This window comes from Podarcis bocagei, assembly GCF_964188305.1.
Source record: "Podarcis bocagei genome assembly, chromosome: 16".
Classification (NCBI taxonomy): domain Eukaryota; kingdom Metazoa; phylum Chordata; class Lepidosauria; order Squamata; family Lacertidae; genus Podarcis; species Podarcis bocagei.
The window spans coordinates 4,080,995-4,101,428 of NC_138142.1; the positions used below are offsets into that span (position 1 = coordinate 4,080,995).

General features: G+C 45.0%; 1 protein-coding gene and 1 long non-coding RNA gene across 3 annotated transcripts in view; both read left to right on the top strand.

Moving 5' to 3' along the window:
* Positions 1–20,434, top strand: part of IFT81 (intraflagellar transport 81) — a 55,550-nt gene that overhangs the window by 26,481 nt on the left and 8,635 nt on the right. For both annotated transcript variants that reach the window (XM_081174462.1, XM_081174463.1), the window contains exons 11-17: positions 759–905; positions 12,366–12,515; positions 14,557–14,685; positions 14,980–15,069; positions 19,775–19,861; positions 20,174–20,245; positions 20,343–20,428. In XM_081174462.1, the coding sequence (XP_081030588.1) occupies positions 759–905; positions 12,366–12,515; positions 14,557–14,685; positions 14,980–15,069; positions 19,775–19,861; positions 20,174–20,245; positions 20,343–20,428 (761 nt within the window). The remainder of the gene's footprint in view (positions 1–758; positions 906–12,365; positions 12,516–14,556; positions 14,686–14,979; positions 15,070–19,774; positions 19,862–20,173; positions 20,246–20,342; positions 20,429–20,434) is intronic.
* Positions 5,467–10,861, top strand: LOC308575678. Its single transcript, XR_014002910.1, has 3 exons — positions 5,467–8,096; positions 10,442–10,633; positions 10,792–10,861. It is a non-coding gene; the product is annotated as an uncharacterized lncRNA (long non-coding RNA).

Here is a 20,434-nt window from a genome sequence, read left to right on the forward strand (position 1 = left end):
CCTTGTAACGTGGATACAGACTTTTTTTCAATTTATTGGTGTTTTATTGGTCTGTTCTGCTTTAATCTGTGTCCTGTGTATTTCTATAGCTTGTTGAGGAGCTACGCTATGAAAATCCACATTAAGACACTGGTGAAATAACTGCAGGATCTTTCTTTTCATTGCTACAGTTTAAAATCTTTAATTTTTGAAAATGAACTAAAGGAAATCATCAGATGTTGCTGCCAAAGTAGAATGCTTGGCCAACAGTAATCTGATTCTTAACTGCAGCATAGAAGCCGCAGAACATGGCTGAGGGCACATAATGCAGCCACCTTGCAAAAGCTAAGCAGGTCTGGTCTGGGTCTGATTAGTGCCTGGATGGGAAACTGCCTGCGACTCCTAGGTATGCCTCTCGGAATTCTGTGATGGCAAAAATAAAGTTTTTTTAAAAAAAATTAAGTGGCACAGTTGCCACTTACCCACACCCGTGTTGAGGAGGAATTATTTCTAAGTAGCAAGGCAGCAAAGTCCTTTTACAGGAAGGGGGGGGATCTGTTTTCCTTCTCCTTTCGAGGTCATTATGTGTCTGAAGTCCTAGTGCAGCTACATGAAGGTAAAGCAGACTTTGTTCTAATCCAAGGATTTAGTTTCAAGTTTGTATTGTATGCTGGCATCTCATGCCTTGATCGTTTCCACTCTGCCCATTGTGCTGCCCTACCTGGAATGTTTCAACTTGCCGTGTGCTGCAATGATGATTGATAAACATGACCCAACAGGCCTCCATCATTTCCCGGAAGAAGGCAGCCAAGGCCGAAGAGCTTCAGGCTGCCAAGGAAGAGCTGTCCAACCTAGAGAAGCAAATGTTGCAGAAGTCAAGCCAAGCCCGGGAACTGAATGGGGCCGAAGTCTTGAAAGGGGATGAGGTAAGTTCAGGGTCAGGGTGAGTGAGGAGAGAAAATGTGAAAGCTTGCACATGTGTCTTGAGCTTATTGTACATACACCCTCCATTCCAGCAGTTACTGCTTGGGCAGCCAGTGTGGTTGAATAGGCTGCTATGGGAAAGCCTTTCAGATCAAAAGTGATTTGTCACACTGCCTCAGCAGCTGATGTTAGCAGCTGATGTAAACCAAAAGCCCCCATCTGCATCCAGATGTCTTGTCATGCTTTTGTCTCTTGGCCTCTGTGTTTAACTGTTACAGTGGATCCCATTAACTCCCAAGGACAACTGAATAGCACACACCATTTTGGCACACGCCATTCTTACATTTCATGTTTGACAGACTGGTCTGTTACTATTTTATTTCCATGCTTTTATGTCACCTTTAAGGCCCTCTTAAAGTGGCCCATGGGAGCCACGTGCAGCTCGCAGGCAGCAAACCGGAGATGCTCTTATTGCCTCCCTTTCTGCTTTTACTGCAGCTCTACATGGGTCTGAGAAAACTGGGAGCAGGCAGAAGTAGCATCAGCCATCTGTGGGACTCCACAGTCTTTGGGTCTGGGGGCCATGAGAGACTGTGGGAGGAAAGGGTAAGGAAAGGTTGGGAGAGGTTAAGAAGCAAGACTTTGAGGCGGACAGTTCAAGGAAGAAGCAGCAGTCACGGTAGCTCTTGCTGAATGCAAAGAACTTAAGCAGAGCGTTTTGGCCCTTCCCCTGCTGCATTATCTTCTCTGAAGTCAAGGCACTATTCCCCATACCAAATATGGCTTCAGCGGCCAGTCTTTGCAACCTAAGACAGCTAGATGACAAACCCTTGAGATAAGAGTCTTTAAAGGAAAATGACATTCTGGTTTCAACACCTAATCCTGTTGCAAGTCCACTATTTCCTATTATTCCATAAACCCAAGACTGTTTTTTAAAATCCTCCTAGGTAGTATATTAGCTTCAGCTTCACACTTAACCTTTGTTTTAGTTAAATTTGAAAGCAGACAATCATAACATTCCTGCTATGCAAAGCAGTGATTAATTACTCAGCAGCAGAGTGTTGCAAGAGAGAGAGGGAGAACCACAAACGCTTTGTCTTATCTGCTGTTAGCTCAGTGTATTGTAAAGTACATAAAAAATGTTCCACGTTGTCAATGCACCTGACGGGAACAATCTGTAAAGTAGCTAAACTGTTAAGACCCACAACAACGGTGGAACAGGAAACTGGCGAGCAAAGGAAGTTGAGCTCATGGCTGTGCTGCAATGTGGAGTAAGGCAAGGAGGGGGAAGAGCAGGCAGGCATGTTCAAATACCTTCTAACTTCCATCAATTTGGATCTAGGAGGTTTTCTACAAAAGCTTAAGAAGAGCTGTGCTGGCTCAGACCAGAGGGCTGTCTTGTTCAGCATCTTGCTTCCAATGCTGGCCAAACAGATGCCTACAGGAGGCCCACGAGAAAGGCATGAAGGCAATAGACTTCTTCCATATTGCCTTCAGAAGCTGTTATGGAGGTTCCATAAAGCCACTGATAGGCTCTACTCCTCCATTAAGCTGTTGGTCCCCTTTTAAAGCCATCTAAGCTGTTACTGGCCATCAGTCACCACAACTCGTGGAAGTGAAATCCATAAATTAATTGTGTGTCTGCCTTGAATCTCCAACCAGTCAGTTTGACTGGATGACCCTGAGTTCTAGTAGCATGAGAAAGTGGCAAACACTCTTATCTGCACTCACTGTGCACAATTTTATAAACCTCTCATGTCCTCCCTGCCTTTGTTTTTTCTAAATGAAAAAGAGGACACCAGCAGCCTACCATAGTTTCACGTTCACTGCTGTTTTGAGAAAACACCACTGATTGGTTTGGCACATATTCGAGTTTATTTTTGAATTAACATAATAAACTTCATTTTGCACCTTCTCCATAGTTTTAAACCTCTAATGAAGTTTTAAGCACTCCAAGCTCTTGAGCGCTTAGAAAACAACAACCATGAAAGAGTCTTGTTAAATTATAAATGGTGCTGAGCATGTGACTGGGGAGAACTAACACTAGCATAGTGGATGCCCCCTTGCAGTGGTTTTGAGCTTCCCTGGCTGTCTGACCAGCTGCTATAGAGGACAGCATGTGCTAAACTGAACACCCTTTTGGTTTGAGGTGGGGGTGGGGGTGTGATCCTGGGATGGCCTTTATACCACTTGGTTCCTAATTTCTGTGTCCCTAATACTTTGGATGTGGTGCTAGAGATCTTAATTAATTGTTATTTCACCTGGTTTGCTATGTCTTTGGCCACCGCTCCCTAGGTTTGGGTTGCTGTATCCCCTTGTGGCCTGGCCCTCACTCACGCTGGCACTCAGATGAGTTAATGCCTTCTCCCTGGACTCTCACATACCAGCAATCGTATCCTCAGCAGAGGTCTTAACACTTCATCCACAGAAAGGTCAACCCTGGCTTATGTTTTTACTTGCCGGCATGTTGCTTTCTCCTCTAACAAGGAACACACAGCCCTCCAGTCCTATGAGGGCCGACGTTTGCACAGCTGGCTGGAACTGACAAGCAAACAGCAGGAGATAGCTGGTGTGTGTTTAGTAGAAACCGCATAGAAGTCAGGGGGTAAAGTTGTCTGTTGCAAAGAGAAGAATATCATGAAAGAACCTGAGATGTTATTTCAAAAAAGCAAAAGAAACGCAGGCAATGCTGGCACGCTTCTCCCTGCAGCTGTCAGATCCTGAAAATTAGAGAATCACATTCCAGCTCTTAGAAGGGTAGGTGGTTCAATTACAAGTGATCCTAGGTAAACTGGATATATTTTTAGCTCCCTTTCACAGCACATTGTACTCTTTTAAAGCTGAACACAGGTTTGGGGGAGCCTAGATCTCTCACCCCGCCCAACTTCCTCAGCATGCTGGATGGAACAAAATCAGAGTGGCATTAATCTCACAGAAACTATTTTGCTGTCAGATGAGTGCAGCAGGATGAGTGCCAATGGTCAGCAAGCTCTAGCCTAGTCCATTTCAGAGTTGGACACCAAGCAGATACTGAAGTCAGAGGGATGAGGGGGTGGCTGTGGGGCAGGCCTGGTGAGATTAGGGCCCTGACTCACTCTAGGTCAGAAGGAAAGCTGAAAGCACAGCAGGGGAGATGGAAGGCTGGAAGGTCCAGATGGCAACGGAGAAGAGGGATAGGCAACTTGGGCAAGGTAGTTTTCACTTGGTGCAGGCTGATAACATAGACCAAATACTTGGAGGTGCCAGAGATGCCACCTGCCTGCTGAAGCCTTGCCTCTCCTGTCTGATTAGTGGCCAGATAAGGCAGAAAAGATCATGAAGCCCTTGCTGGGAGAGCCTGAAGTCCCCACTGTTTAGACATCTGTTGAAAAAATGCTCCTTGGACATCACGGAACTTAATAGTTATCCAGTCTCAAAACAGCTTTCAGGGGAGCAAGGTATGTGGTGAAGGTCTAACTCAGTTTCAGAGCTGAATAGCAACAGATGCTTGGTCAGAGTCCTGTCTTTCTGCCTTTTGGCTATTCATTCCCTTTTGCCTGTAACTGAAGTGCATAATTGTGCGGGGAGGGGGGGTTGGAATGCTGCAAAAGCCTCTCAGTATTTGCCCTGGAACAAAGGGATTGGGGAGTCTTTTGTGCCCAAGTGAGTCAGTGGGCAGAGCCACTGTTGCTAGTCCTTCAGCCTGTTCAAAATAGGCTCCTGCTTTGGGAGCTGGGGTGGAGATTACAGTGCCATCCTATATGCCTACTCAGAAGTAAGTCTCATTTTTTAAATGGGGTTTACTCATTTAAGTGCATCAGAGGTGGACCTAGGCTCCCTTGGCAAGGAGCCGTATTGGTTCTCCCTGTCCCTTGTGCTCTTGCCAAAGGAGAATGCGCACATCACCTGGCTACCTGGCCTGGCCTGGGGAGCATGTGGATGGACTCCTAGCCACTCGAAGCCAGAGTGGAGAGGCCTGATTTTTGCACCACCCTGGCTCTTCGCCCTTGGCAGCCGTCAACCTAGCCAACCCCTAGGCTGGATTGCAGCCACAGTCAGTCACCTGACATATAGCTACAGAAGCCAGGAACTTTTGAAGCAGGGCATTAACAGTCAGTGAAGTCAAACTTACGGTGTGGCTCAGGTGTAAAATGTGGCTTAGCACACATGAATGCTCTTGGAGCACTCACTCGAATGGATAAAGCATTCATCTTGCTCATCTGCGGCTTTCCACCAAGAACTAAGAAGGCTTTTTCCAGTTTGATTGAGTGTATTGCAGAATAAATAGACTGGTCTGAATTACTAAAGATGCTGCTTCCCAGAGCATGATTGACGTTATACACACACATAACTATACTTTATCTCTCTGGATTGTAATTTGTTTTAAACGGTTTTTAATACCTTATTTTTAAATTGTTGTAACTCACCCTCAGATTATACGTGAAGGCATGAAGGAAACAAATTATAAATATAATTATTAATAATTATTAAATTTATATACTTCCCTTCACCCAAAGATTACAGAGTGGTTCACAACATAAAAATACAAAACGAGAACACAAAATGCATAATAAAACAAGAACAGAAACCAGCCAACCAGCGTGCCAGGCCATGTCATGGGTCATGGTTGTCTACTGAGAATCTGCCCACATCTGCAAGTGATGTCCCTTCAGGGGACATATCCAGACCAGGTGCTGGTGGTTCTTCTAAGGAGACCTCAGGGCAATTCTGAACCTGGGCATTTCTTCATGTAACCTCACTACAGGTTTAGGGTGGACTCCAGTTCATGTATAAAAACATGCGGCTAAAGCAAGCCTTATGGGTGGAATCGGAGAGGGCCTTCTCACATGCCTGCCACTGGAGGGGTACACCAGCAAGAGGTGCCTGGTGCCCCTTAAGGTGACACTTAATTTTCCAAAAAGTACTGGACATTTTGAATCTCCAGAGCTGTTTCAAAACATTTTTCTTCCTTTAAATGTGGGACATTCACTTAGGTTTCCCTGGTGATTAATAGAGATGTACTTTAAGTTCTGGATTAAGAGAGAGGTCTTTACTATAAATTAAAAGACATTTGTCATCCCTGGCCCCAGCCTGGCCAAATAGGAGCCTTAGTCATGTGTGGCCCAGAAACAGTTTCCCTAATACTGAGATTTTAAAATGGCCCGAATGACCTCTCCAACAAGACGACCGCAGGATATTTTTCTTCTTCAGTAGAAGTCAGCTTCTCCACAAGCATTAGGCGGCAGCCAGGAAGCTGCTTATGGACCCCCCAGACCCCACTGAAATGGGTGGGGCTTTTCAGCTCCGTAACTGGGAATGGAAGTAACTGTAATAAATCATACCCCAAAATGGCTGTCCAAGATAAGATCTGTGATATCTTGCAAATGGCTGTTGAGAGCTTGTCACAGCCAGAGATTTGCTTAGACTAAATGTTTTTAACTGCTTGGGATTGTCTGTATTGCATTAATTGGACTGGCAGGAAGATTGGCCATCTGCTCCATCATCTTCAATATATATCTTTCGCAAACATTTTTCTATGGCATCCTGCTGAGGCAGTTAAAGAGAGTCTCGTAGTATCTAATTAAGAATGTTCTCAGGAACCTACATTGACTTATGTATTTATTTTAAAAAATGTTTTCCCTTTGTGTTTCCAGGCTTATTGATTCTTGTGTTTTGCTCTCCTCCTTCCACAATGGTGGGCAGTCCAGAGCTATCATAGGACAGGAGTGAGGAGTCTGTGGCTCTCATCACCCCAACCAGTATGGAAGTTGCAGGCCAGCAACATCTGGAGGGCCACAGGTTCCCTTTGCTCTTTGGACTCTGCAGTTTAGAGGGTGGGTTTCCTTTGGGGAAGGGTGTACCGTAAATAAATGAACCATCTTAATGAACAGCTTTTGCTTCTCCGAACACAGAACAGGGCAAGCAGCAGGAAACCACACAGGCAGGAACAGTTTAATGGCAGGAACCTCCAGCCTGCAAGCCAAGTGCAGCCCCCCCCCCATACCCCTGTAGCTGACTCTTTCATCTCCCTCCAGGCTGTGTCCCCCATCAGCCCTGCTCTCTGCCTTCCAGCCACCAGGTCCTTTGCCAAGCTGGAATGTGCCTTTGAGCCCTTGCTTCCCTGGAAGCAGAAATGTGGGGAAGGGGGTGAGAGGCCACTAGCCTTCCCACTTTTGCTTCCAGCTCCGCCCACCACTACTGGCATGTGGGGAGAGTTTCCTGCAGGAGAACGAGACCCTCAGGGTGAAAAGGTTTCCCCACTCCTGCAATGTCAATTGAGCAACCAAAATTCCAGGCCAGTTTAATGCCAAAGGATTTCCCAGAACAGATGCTAATTATTATTATCATTTTAGGAGTGATGGGAGCACTTCCATCTTAGCAGTTCACTTGCGCAAGAATTGATCCCGTACTTGTTCAGGTAAAACTGGAAGGATTGAGGCAGTCAGCTCCTCCCTTTCTTTAGCAGCAAAGGAAATGTCCTAATGTGCACATCAAAGCAAAGGAAAAGAATTCTTAAAACAAAATGATTCTTTCATGGCAAGGGATTGAAGCTGTGAAAGGAGGTGGTCTTGTTTTGTGCTTACTTTTTTTAAAGGGCTGTTTGAGCGTTCATGTTGCTGCAGAAAGGAGGTTAACACCAGCACCACCACCAGTGCTGAAAGCTGTCAGATGGAAGATATATGTTCGGGGTTGATGCCCTCAGTAGGTGCCTGTGATTGCCCCACAACAACACACAGTAATGAGAGAACAATCACACTTGAACATCTGCATCCAATTACTTTGTGAATGCCAGAAGTACAACATAGCAGGAAAGGCCCCTTCAAGATAGTTCCTCTTGTGGAGCTGAACTTCTTTGGTATTCAATCAAAATGTTTGCGCTGTGATGCTTTGTTTTGCAAAGCCCTCTTTTCTTTGCTATGTAAATAACATCTCTGTTCTCACTGCAGTTTTGCTTCGTCATGACTTCCCTGTACTTTTATAATCCTCTCTTTCCTGAGAAGGCAGCGTGATAGATGCTTGTTTTACATAATGGTTTCAGTTGTTAGCGGCTGTGGCAGGTTTAGACCCACACTTCACCAAAATGCCAAGCAGTCCAGCTGCAGGGAAGACTTTGTAATACTGTACTTGCTCAATTCAGCCATTTGGTTCAGCTGGTTGGAAGACTTTTAGGCCTCACTTTCTTCTCGCTCTGTAAGCAGAATGGACTTGATCAGGCTGGAAGTGGAAGGATCATTAGGCGCGAGTAATAATGCTCTTCTGAAGTTTACTATACAGCGGAAAGGAGCAGCCAAGCATACTAGGACTCAATTTCTTGACTTTAAGAAAGCCGACTTCATAAAACTTAGGGAAGTGCTGGGTGAGATCCCATGGACAGTAATACTAAAAGGAAATGGAGTTCATGATGGCTGGGAGTTTGTTAAGAGGGAGATAGTAAAAGCACAACTTCAGGCAATACCAATGAGACGGAAACATGGAAGGTGCCTAAAGAAGCCAGGGTGGCTATCTAAAGAACTTTTAACTGAGTTAAGATTAAAAAAGGATGTGTACAAAAAATGGAAAAGGGGGGAAACCACCAAAGAGGAATTCAAACAAATAGCCAGCACATGTAGACACAAAGTCAGAAAAGCTAAAGCACAGAATGAACTCCGGCTTGCTAGAGAGGTTAAAAGCAACAAAAAAGGCTTTTATGGGTATGTCCGTAGCAAAAGGAAGAACAAAGAAACAGTGGGGTCACTCAGAGGAGAAGATGGTGAAATGCAAACAGGGGACACAGAAAGGGCTGAACTCCTCAATGCCTTCTTTGCCTCAGTCTTCTCCGATAAAGAAAACAATGCCCGACCTGAAGAATTTGGAGCAAATGATTCAGCAAAGGAAACACAGCCCAGAATAACTAAGGAGATAGTACAAGAATACTTGGCTAGTTTAGATGTATTCAAGTCTCCAGGGCCAGATGAACTGCATCCAAGAGTATTAAAAGAACTGGCAGGTGTGATCTCAGAACCACTGGCAGTCATCTTTGAGAATTCCTGGAGAACAGGCGAAGTCCCGGCAGACTGGAGGAGGGCAAATGTTGTCCCTATTTTCAAAAAGGGGAAAAGAGAGGACCCAAATAATTATCACCCAGTCAGTCTGACATCAATAGCAGGGAAGATTCTGGAGCAGATCATTAAGCAAACAGTCTGTGAGCACCTAGAAAGGAATGCTGTGATCACCAATAGTCAGCATGGATTTCTGAAAAATAAGTCATGTCAGACTAACCTGATCTCGTTTTTTGACAGAATTACAAGCCTGGTAGATGAAGGGAACGCAGTGGATGTAGCCTACCTTGATTTCAGCAAGGCATTCGACAAGGTGCCCCATGATATTCTTGTAAAGAAGCTGGTAAAATGCGGTCTTGACTATGCTACCACTCAGTGGATTTGTAACTGGCTGACTGACCGAACCCAAAGGGTGCTCATCAATGGTTCCTCTTCATCCTGGAGAAGAGTGACTAGTGGGGTGCCACAGGGTTCTGTCTTGGGCCCAGTCTTATTCAACATCTTTATCAACGACTTGGATAATGGACTCAAGGGCATCCTGATCAAATTTGCAGATGACACCAAACTGGGAGGGGTGGCTAACACCCCAGAGGACAGGATCACACTTCAAAACGACCTTGACAGATTAGAGAACTCGGCCAAAACAAACAAGATGAACTTTAACAGGGAGAAATGTAAAGTATTGCACTTGGGCAAAAAAAAATGAGAGGCACAAATACAAGATTGGTGACACCTGGCTTGAGAGCAGAACATGTGAAAAGGATCTAGGAGTCTTGGTTGACCACTAATAATAATAATAATAATAATAATAATAATAATAATAATAATAATAATAATAATAATTTATTATTTATACCCCGCCCATCTGGCTGGGCCTCCCCAGCCACTTGACATGAGCCAACAGTGTGACGCGGCAGCTGAAAAAGCCAATGCAATTCTGGGCTGCATCAATAGGAGTATAGCATCTAGATCAAGGGAAGTAATAGTGCCACTGTATTCTGCTCTGGTCAGACCTCACCTGGAGTACTGTGTCCAGTTCTGGGCACCACAGTTCAAGAAGGACACTGACAAACTGGAACGTGTGCAGAGGAGGGCAACCAAAATGGTCCAAGGCCTGGAAATGATGCCTTATGAGGAACGGCTAAGGGAGCTGGGCATGTTTAGCCTGGAGAAGAGGAGGTTAAGGGGTGATATGATAGCCATGTTCAAATATATAAAAGGATGTCATATAGAGGAGGGAGAGAGGTTGTTTTCTGCTGCTCCAGAGAAGCGGACACGGAGCAATGGATCCAAACTACAAGAAAGAAGATTCCACCTAAACATTAGGAAGAACTTCCTGACAGTAAGAGCTGTTTGACAGTGGAATTTGCTGCCAAGGAGTGTGGTGGAGTCTCCTCCTTTGGAGGTCTTTAAGCAGAGGCTTGACAACCATATGTCAGGAGTACTCTGATGGTGTTTCCTGCTTGGCAGGGGGTTGGACTCGATGGCCCTTGTGGTCTCTTCCAACTCTATGATTCTAGGCAGTACTTTCCCCACTCCTCACAATCTGTCAGCACAGTATTCCTTTCCCTTTGAAAGTCGTCCCTACCACTTGATTCCCCAGGATGTGCAGTGCTGAGGAAGTGGCCTCGAGTCTGAGCATGCTCAGAAGCAGTTTGGATCTCCAAGGAAGAAGGAGGTCCACAGTGGTGGCTGATAACCCTTGGAGCAGTGTTTCCCAACCTTGGGCCTCCAGCTGTTTTTGAACTACAATTCCCATCATCCCTGGCCACTGGTCTTGCTAGCTAGGGATGATGGGAGTTGTAGTCCAAAAACAGCTGGAGGCCCAAGGTTGGGAAACACTGCCTTGGAGTGCTGGGGTGGAAGGCAGGAGGCCAATAGTGGATGGAGGCAGAGCCAAGGCCAGCTCCTGCACCCCAGTCCTTCTCCCTGTTGTGTTCAAGGGCAAAAGACTGTGGAGCTCTCAGCTAGCGCCACTCCCTGGACTGGTTGTAAGTAAGAAGGCAGTTAGGTGGGGACTGGCCCAACCCCCTGCAGTGTAGGAATCTCTTGCCCAACGTGGCGCTTGAACCAATGACCCTGAGGTTAAGAGTCACATGCTCCACCCACTTAGCTATCCCGTCATTTACTTTTAGTGTATTTTATAGTATCAAGTGTTTCTTTTTTATGCAAAAGTAATTATGTGTGTGGAAAATCTGGATTCAGTGACCTGTATAAATTATGCGATTGTTGCATTATGTGTCCTTTGTTTACATCATTATTTCTGCTTTTGCCAATCCGTGTGGGGCGACTCCTGCCCGGAGCGCTGGAAACTCAACAGAGCTCCTGCCTGGCTTTGAAGCTTTCATCAAGGCTTTGGCTGCACACTATCAAACCTGTCACTGTACATGTGTATATGCAAGAGAGTTGCTTGGTTTTCTTTTAAAAAAAGGAAAGCTGAGGTTATCAGGATGCTGAATTCTGCAGGCAAGATCAGATTTGACAGGGCAATCAGCATCCGTCTGACTTTCATAGGTAAACAACCCAGTGACTCACCTAAGGCAAGTCAGAATTCCCTCAGGCAGGGAAACTTTTCTTAAATGGAAGTGAGTTGGTTCCTTTTTTCTTTTCTTTTAAGACCACCGAAGTGGTGCAGGTGCCATTTCAGGTGTGCGTGTGCAAGCAACTTATTACCAAGGTTATCACTGCTAGGTGGGTCTTTCAAATGCTGTTGCTGGACAGGGGGGCCTTTTATTCTCTTAAGCAAAAAACAAACATCTGCTAGGGAGATTCCTGTGCAAGCCCCCCTGAAATGAGCAGAGCTTCCACAGCAGCTGTGCTTTGGGGATCCGCACCCTGCCAAAACCTGAAATGACCATGCACTTGTTTTCTTGTGTGACTTCTGTGACCTTGTCCTGAGCCTTGGCACAGCAGAAAAGACTGTTCTTGAAGGTACACATAGCCTGGTCTGCGTTGAACACACACTGAGCAATAGGTGGGTTTGTTCTTTCACTAAGAATGTCCACAGTGTTTGGCTTTAAAAATAGTTACGGGAGCACAGCAAGGTAGACAAAGCATCACCACCTGCACAGGATGGCAGATGATCTGGGCTGATTTCAGGATGGGCTCTTTGCCTGCAACGCTATTTATAGAACATACACTTACTCTGGGGGTCTCAGACTGCCAGTGATGGCAACCTTTAAGCATTTGTTATTTAAAAGCAGCACAATTTTTTACACTGAGAAAGGTTACTTATAATATCACAGATTTTTTAAGAAAGAAATGTACCAGTAGTTTCCTTTTTTAAAAAAAGGTTGTTTTGGTATTGGTATGTACAGGACTCCTGAGGGAGATACATACTTAATAGAGAGGAAGGCCGCCCCAAAACATTTTGACAGGGTGTAACAGTGCGTGCTAAATCTAACTTCCTCATATTTCAAAGGTCCCTGTTATCTCTCATTTCAGTTTAAGCGGTATGTTAATAAGCTTCGGAGCAAAAACACGCTTTACAAAAAGAAGCGCCTGGATATAGCAGAAATTACAGCTGAGTACGGCATCCTGCAGAGAACAGAGGAGCTCCTAAAACAGCGCCACGAGGATATCCAGCAGCAGCTGGTAATGGGCCATTCTGTCTTCCTGTCCATACTGTGAAATGCAGGTAGCCAGGATGAATCTTCTAGCTTCCGGCTCTTCCTGCAAAGCCAAGCAGGCCAAGCCCGGGGTTGTTCCAGCACTGCCAGGGCACTTAGTGCTTTGCACAATGCAGGGGGAGATCTTCTTGCCCCCCAGGGAACCTACAGTCAAAAATGCAGCATGGGGGGGGGGGAGATTCAGTTGTGTCAGTTACATGTGTTCAGGCTTCACAGGAAGGGTGGATTTTGAGGAAGGGTTTGAAGGAAGCTAGGGAGGCGGCATCCAAAGCGTTTTGGGAGGCAGTTCCAAGCGCGCAGAGCAGCAAAGGAGCAAGGGGGAGAGGGAGGGAGCACCCACACATTTGTTTGAGATATGTGGTTTCATGATCAGAGTGACATTTACACTTGTGAAGCCTTTGGTTTAGGTTCAGTATTTTAGCATTGGCTTTGAGACAGTTCTAATGACATGAGCTAGACTTTATTGTATGTTAAAAGAAGTTATGTACATGGTATCTCAGTTCTAGCATGTTCTTATTCAAAAGCTGAAACTCTGCCTTGCTTTTAAAAAATTGAAGTGGCTTCCCCATGCACATTGACCTGGTGTACACGTAGCGCTAAGCTTTGGGAACCCACACATTCCCTCTTTTGCCCGAAGCCGCAGTTTGGTTTAGTTTTAGGCACAAACTGGGCCGCTGAAGTCAGTGAAGATACAATCATTGCAGGAACGCTCAGTGCCCAGTGCCCTTCTCCCAGCCCACTTCCATGGCATCAGGTCTTTCTTCCTTCACTTGCTTTGTTAGAAGATTGCTTTGGTGTAGAGATGGGCCCTTTTCCTAAAGCTACTCATATTTTTATCCATTAAAAGAGAAGCTGTGGCAAAATATGGAAACCCATGTAACCAAGTGTGTATTTTGTTTTCTTCACTGCTCAGTAAAACATTTTATTTCTTCTGAAACAAAGCAGAACAGGCTGCAAGTGAGGCTGTAAGATGATAATAAGTGTTGTCCCCCATTTCTTGATCAAACATTATTAATCTGTGTGTGGAAGGCACGGCTTAGTAAATAAATAACAACAGCACACTCAGAATTATTTCATCCTCCACAAATTAAAGTAATGGATGACTGCAAATGCACCTGGTTCTTTAGAAGCTCCTCTAGGCGATTTGTGCAAAGATGCCCTTTAAGGAGAGATGTCTTGCCACAGCAGCTGACCTGTTCTTATTGATTTTCATATAGTTTAGTTCAGGGGTAGTCAACATTTTTATACCTACCGCCCACTAATGCATCTTTCTTGATGGGAAAATTTCCTTACCGCCCACCAGTGCTCGATGGAAGGAGGATTCAGCTTGTGCCGTAGAGCCCCCTGCCGCCCACCTGGAATCCTGAAACACCCACTAGTGGGCAAAAGGGACCAGGTTGACAACACCTGATTTAGTTAATCAAAAAACAAACCAGGCAGTCTGTCAGATGGTGGTGGTAGTTGCTCATGAGTAACCAGGCAGAACTCCGACCTGTCTTTTACAGGTTTTATTGTGAAAACTATTTACAGTGCAGATCTCCAAAGTTCATGTCCGTCTTAGTCACTTGCAGAATCCGGGAGTGGCCCCTTCCAGCTTCTTCCCCCTGCATAAGAACTTCGACACCCCAAGCCTCCGCCTCCCCTCCTTGCGTTTCACCCCTCTGCGCAAGCTGGGCGACGGAAGAGGCGTGCGTCCCTCCTGGCCAGCCGGGCTAGGTGAGGCACTGGGGCTCTCCGCAGCATCCTCAAGCCCCTTCCCCTCTTCTCCACCGGAGGGGTGGCTTTCCCCACCACTGGAAGAGGAACTGCTCCTCAGGATTTCTGGAGGCTCTCTGTATCCCAACGCCCCCCTGCCTCCCTCCCCTGTTCCGATGCCAGTTCTCTGACACAGTCTTTAAATTTTCATAGGGCTTTCTTACTATTTATTGGTTGCAATTCAGAATCTGTTTGCTTGTCTGCTGTCAGAACGTATACTCAGAAATGTCTTTCTTTTTCTATGCTAACAGCAAGCAATTGAAGACAAGAAGGGTATCTCTGGATACAGCTATACACAGGAGGAGCTAGAGAGAGTGTCAGCTGTGAAGAGCGAAATGGATGAAATGAAGGGTCGGACTCTGGATAACATGTCTGAAATGGTGATTTTCCTCCCCCGTATTTAAAGGGTCTGTTGAAAGGAAGGGTGTTGTCTGTTTGAATCTTACCACCACCCTGCAAGATCTACTTTGGCAGACCAGCGTGGCTGTGGGTATACTGGTGTGCCAACACTGCTTGTGCTAGGTATATGGCCAGTCTCCATTTATCACATCTTAGTTGATCTTTCCCTCTCCATTTGTCTTTCTAATCTTCCTTTGCCGCCCCCAGTGTTTCCAGCTTTCTTGCTATGCTGTTAATAACATATTCATGTGATGTGTTTCCCTCCCATAAAACAGGTGAAAAAACTGAATGCTATGGTGGCTGATAAGAAGTCAAGCCTTGCTCCGATTATCAAAGATTTAAGGCAGTTGCGACAGAAGTGTCAGGTGAGTAGAGGGGACTTGAATTTTTTTGTTTTTTGTTTGTTTGAACAAATGGTTTGGGCTGATTACAGTGCAACAAGATTTCTCCCAACGCCTCTCCTGCAGTTCTGCCTGTATGGCAGTAAGAGGCTCAGAGCCTCCCCTAAGTAATGCTCCACACTATCTGTGGCCAGGTGCCTCTATCGTATAGGCCAAAATGTACATTTGGGGGAGATGATCAACGGCATCTGGTGTTTTCAGCTACAGTGGTACCTCGGGATGCGAATGGGATCCGTTCCGAAGCCTCATTCACATCCTGAATAGAATGTAAGATGAGGACTTCCGGGGTGGCGCCATCGGTAATGGCGGACTCCCTCTGATCTGGAGGGACCAGCTCCACGGGAAACGGGTCTTTTCCGCTACGGCGAAGCGGGGACCCTTTCAAAAATCACAGGCGGATGAAGCCAGTGACCATGGGACTCGGCGGGCACCTTTAGTGCCCCCCAACCCGCAAAGGAACCCACTAACGGGCTCCGGAGCGAAGAGGGGGAAGTGGCACGGCGCCAAGAGTCAACTGCTTCTTCCGTAGAGCGAAGCCGCACAGCCGTTGCCGGAGAGCGCTGCCTTTTTCCTGGGACAATTTGGCTTTTAAAACAATCACCGTGAGTACTTAAATTTTGGACAATAGGACTCTAAATAAGGACTTGCGAGTAGAAAGGAAAATTGGACTTAAAATTTTATTTCAATTTGGCACTGAAACAGGAAGGTCTAAACAGGAAGTCAGCCTTCCTTTTTTTGTAGATAGATTAAAGCAAAGACATGGCAAACTAGAGTTTAGAAAATCGCTTGTAAAGGATTAACTTTCACCATTTAAGATTGTTGAACCCCCTTCGGAAGCAGGAGAACTGGGGGGAATTTTTTCTGGACTGTTTAAACCTGCAGAAGTGAGTGTAAAGCAAAGTAACTTTCCACCGTCTTGATCCTGGAGCGGGGTGTCAGGACTGACATTTTTTGAAGCTCATTGACCAGAGACAAACGTTTTTGACAGATAGCTAAAAGAAGAGAAACATAGTGATTCCATTGTTCCCTTTCGCATTTTAAAAGAACAAATATTGACAAAATAACTGAAAAAGGAAACTTTGTTGTTAGATCTGCCTTTAAAAGAAAAGAACAAATAGAAGTTTTTCCCCTAGAGGGAGCCTGTGAAACTGTAACCAATTCTGAATCGGGGAGCTTGCAGCTGCTACAGATTACGATCGTGGGAATAGACTTCTGACCTTGTAGGACAATGTATTCAGAAGCTCTGTTGTGTGCTCTCTGTAAAACAAGTGCCCTATTGGAACAGCTACATGAGAAGACGGACTTGATGACTGATGCGATCAGAAATTTTGAACAGGCAGTGGGAAATTATATGGAGCCCACCCAGGAAGAAGAAGAAGAAGAAGAAGAAGAAGAGTTTGGATTTGATATCCCGCTTTATCACTACCCGAAGGAGTCTCAAAGCGGCTAACATTCTCCTTTCCCTTCCTCCCCCACAACAAACACTCTGTGAGGTGAGTGGGGCTGAGAGACTTCAGAGAAGTGTGACTGGCCCAAGGTCACCCAGCAGCTGCATGTGGAGGAGCGGAGACGCGAACCCGGTTCCCCAGATTACGAGACTACCGCTCTTAACCACTACACCACATTGATCACAGGAATCAAATCAGGAGTGTGCCCTGACAGAACAGATGAGGGAAGAGGATGTTGCTGAATCTTGGGCACCAGAGATGGAGGGAGCTGCGGCCCAGCAGGAACATGAGTTTTTGGATTTGACAAATGAGCTTGGAAAAAGCCAGATTTGGAAAGATAAAGTTTGGTTTGGCTTGGAAATGGGGGGTTGGATAGACCCCCCTATGCAGGGATGTTTGGACTTTTCAAGTCTGGTATTGGGCCATGAGATGTTTGGGGTTGTGGGGGCTCTTAATTTTGGAGGGACTTTGAAACAGGTTCTTAAATACCACATGGAGTTCAGTGTGGACTATGGAAAGGGGGCTGATGTGCCAAGAAGGGTCAAAAACATTCTGGAGTTCCCACGAGTGAAAGGAGCAGGAGACAAAGGAAAATATAGCTATAAATATGAAGAAGAGCTGCGGAAGGGACATGGAAGGGACTTAAGGGCTTCGGATATAAGAATACCAGGTTAATGCGCTAGATTGATGGGATAGAAAGGACTGACAAAACCCGGTACCAGGAGGAAGAGACGCTGGATGAAGATTGGATTGTGTTTTTTGTGTTTTTTTTCTATTAGGATTGTTTTACAAAATTGATGAATGTTAGAAAAATGTTGGAACGAAATTATTTGGCTTTAGTAAAAATATTTAAAGAATTATGTAAGAATATTATGGTTATGAGAAATTGGTAAAAGACTTAAGTTTTAAGCTTTAAGGTGTTTTATAGTAAGATAAGATTAAAATAGATTAAGGTAACGTAATGACAGAATATTATGAAATATGGAAAGGATTTGCTGCGACAATTAACAACTAGGATACAAAAAAAGGGAGGAGGAGGAGGTCAAAGAAAGAAGGTAATGACAGTTAAGGATTTGGGAATATTGGATTTGTTTTTAAATGTTTGTGGTATTTTTTTGTCTTTTGGTCGTGTTGTGCTATTTTTTGATTTTGATTTTTATTAACCTGTATTGTTTGATGTGATTTCTTTTTTCTTGGTTTTTTCTTTCTCTTTTTCTACCTTGTTTTCTTTTGTAATTCTAAAAAAATTTCAATAAATAGCATTTAAAAAAAGAAAAGAATAGAATGTAAGATGCAACTGCACCTCTGCGCATGCGCAAGTCGCGTTTTGCTGCTACCGCGCATGCGTGTGACATCATTTTGAGCATCTGCACATGCGCAAGCGGCGAAACCCAGAAGTAATGCGCTCCGTTACTTCTGGGTTGCCGTGGAGTGCAACCCAAAAGCGCTCAACCTGAAGCACATTCAACCCGAGGTATGACTGTATTTTAAAGTGTTTCTTCAAGTGTAAACCTCATTGGAAAAAATAATAGTTGAGTGAATGTTATTATTTACTTTAAAAAAACCTATATTCCACTCCTACATTGGACTCCCAGGGATCCACCATTTAGTGTGCTCATCGTGTGCTTGTTTGCTGGGTCTGTTAGTGTTTTTCTCAAAGTGAAGACAGCGTATATGTGTCAGATACAAACTTATGTGGTTTTAAGACATTGCTGAATTCAAGACAGGGTTGGAATGGGGAGTGATGCTGTGAAGCTATGGCTGAGATGAGGAAAACTGGTGCCCTAAGGAGCCTGAGATGGTCAGAGAAGACAGCTATTGAATATTTATCCAGAGGACCTGTGTAAAGTTTTGGTGCAATGGTTAACTTGCTAGCTGTCTGGCAAGCAAACTATATGACAGGAGCTGCCCTGTTCTCGTGGCCTGAGCCCTGCGAGAAGCTGTGCTCCTGGATCTGATGGGGGGCAGAAAGGGAGCTTCGGGGGGGGGGGGAGCAAGGCAGGTAGAACTGCCACTGACAGTGGCAAGGAGCTGCTGCTCTCTTGAAAGCCAATCCGAGAGTCTTTTTTGCTAAAGGGCAAAGGATAAAATGCCTTAAATAAGGGTGAAATGTTCCCATGCATCCTACTCATCTGCCGGCCAGAGGAAGGGGGTGACGGTCACCTTCAGGCTATTCACATGAACAGAACATTAGGGCATGTTGAATTTTCCAACTTTCAAATTCCAAAATGAGGGGTGCTAAAATGTTGTAACACGACATGGGAATTTGAAATGTATTTTGGATAAATTAATATAATTTAGTTTTTCTTGGTAAGAAGAATAAGTGTCAAAGTGCATAGAAAACATTATAAATGATTGCCAAGTCCTTGCAGTTATCTTATATATTAATGTTTTTGTTATTATTTATTGTTGTTGTTATTTAGCATTATCTGACATTTTCAGAAGGTAAAATTAAATTCTTTGGTTTTCCAAAAGTAGTTTATGTACTTCTTCATCAAATGTAGACGTACCAAGCTAAATATTGACCAATCACAAAAATAATAGCAGATCCGAAAGCTTAAAAAATATAAGGTGCCTCAGTGAAAAAAATTGCAAAAATTAGGTTTCACATCCTAAAATGACGCCCCCTAGCAGAACACTCAGGTGGTCTGATGTAACCCAGTGATGGGGGCCCAGGCTAGGGAAGGCTGACCTACACCAGGTCTACTTGCTGCTTCACCAGTCGAGTATGCCCTGCCATACTTTCTATCACAAGCTGGATTGTAGTTTACCTTTCACTAGAGTGCTCTGTTGCTAGTGATGCCAATTATCTCATGGCATAAGTGAATATCTGTACAAACTGTTTGTACAGGAACACAATCCTTTTACAATCTCGCGAGCTTAATTTTAATGCAGCCGAGTCAAAATCTAGGCTATGGAATGAACAAGTGGGAAACCTAATCCACCAAAGCATTAACGACGCTGGGTAGTGATACATGTTTTTAAAGTTGGGGCGGGGGGGGAGCTTGCAAGTTACGTGGTGGTTTACCCTATTTGATCTATCGGTCTGCGAAGCTGGTGGCTTCCCCATGAGTGGTGTGCCTCAGATGCCTTTTCCGTTTATGTAAGGGCCTCTGTGTGCCAATAGCTGAGGTTAGGCAGCAGGACTGACAAGAACATGATCTCCCCAGGTGCCACATGCTGATAGAATTCATGTGCCCTTCTACCTTTCCCCCCACCAGGAATTGACCCAAGAATGCGGAGAGAAAAAAACCCAGTATGACAGCTGTGCAGCAGGCCTGGAGAGCAACCGTTCTGCACTGGAGCAGGTAGGGTGGCAGGCAGGACAGAGCTGCCCCTCCATATCTCATCAGCTTGGTTTTACATGCGCTCAGGTGGGCAGGGGGCAGGGGGCTGCATCCAGGCATTCTGCCAGGTGCAGACATGTGGCAAAACGGTTGGCTGTATCCACCCCTGGACCAGTTAAACTTAACAGCAGTTATTTTGCTTGCTTTGGCTGAAGAGGAAGCAATTAAATCATCAGTGACTGTTGACAACAGGCGCTCTTTCCTTGAAAATGGTCCTGATGCTGCAGGCTATTTGTCGTCATAAATGTTAAAAATGTGCACTTCCTGCTTTAGGAGGTGAAGGCCCTTCATGAAGAGTGTATTCAGGAGGAAAGCCGCTATCATCACATCAACTGCATGAAAAAGGTCAGTCTGAAAAAGGTTCTTTTGTAGTCATTCAGTAAGATGATACTTCTTCCATGGGAAGGGCAGTTGGTATCTAAATTCAGGTGTTTCTTCTTAGATCCTAGAAGTCAGCCTTCAGCGCGCCAAAGACGAGATGAAGCTGTATGTTTCTTCAGATATGCAGGAAAGAAGAAAGGCAATCAGGTATTT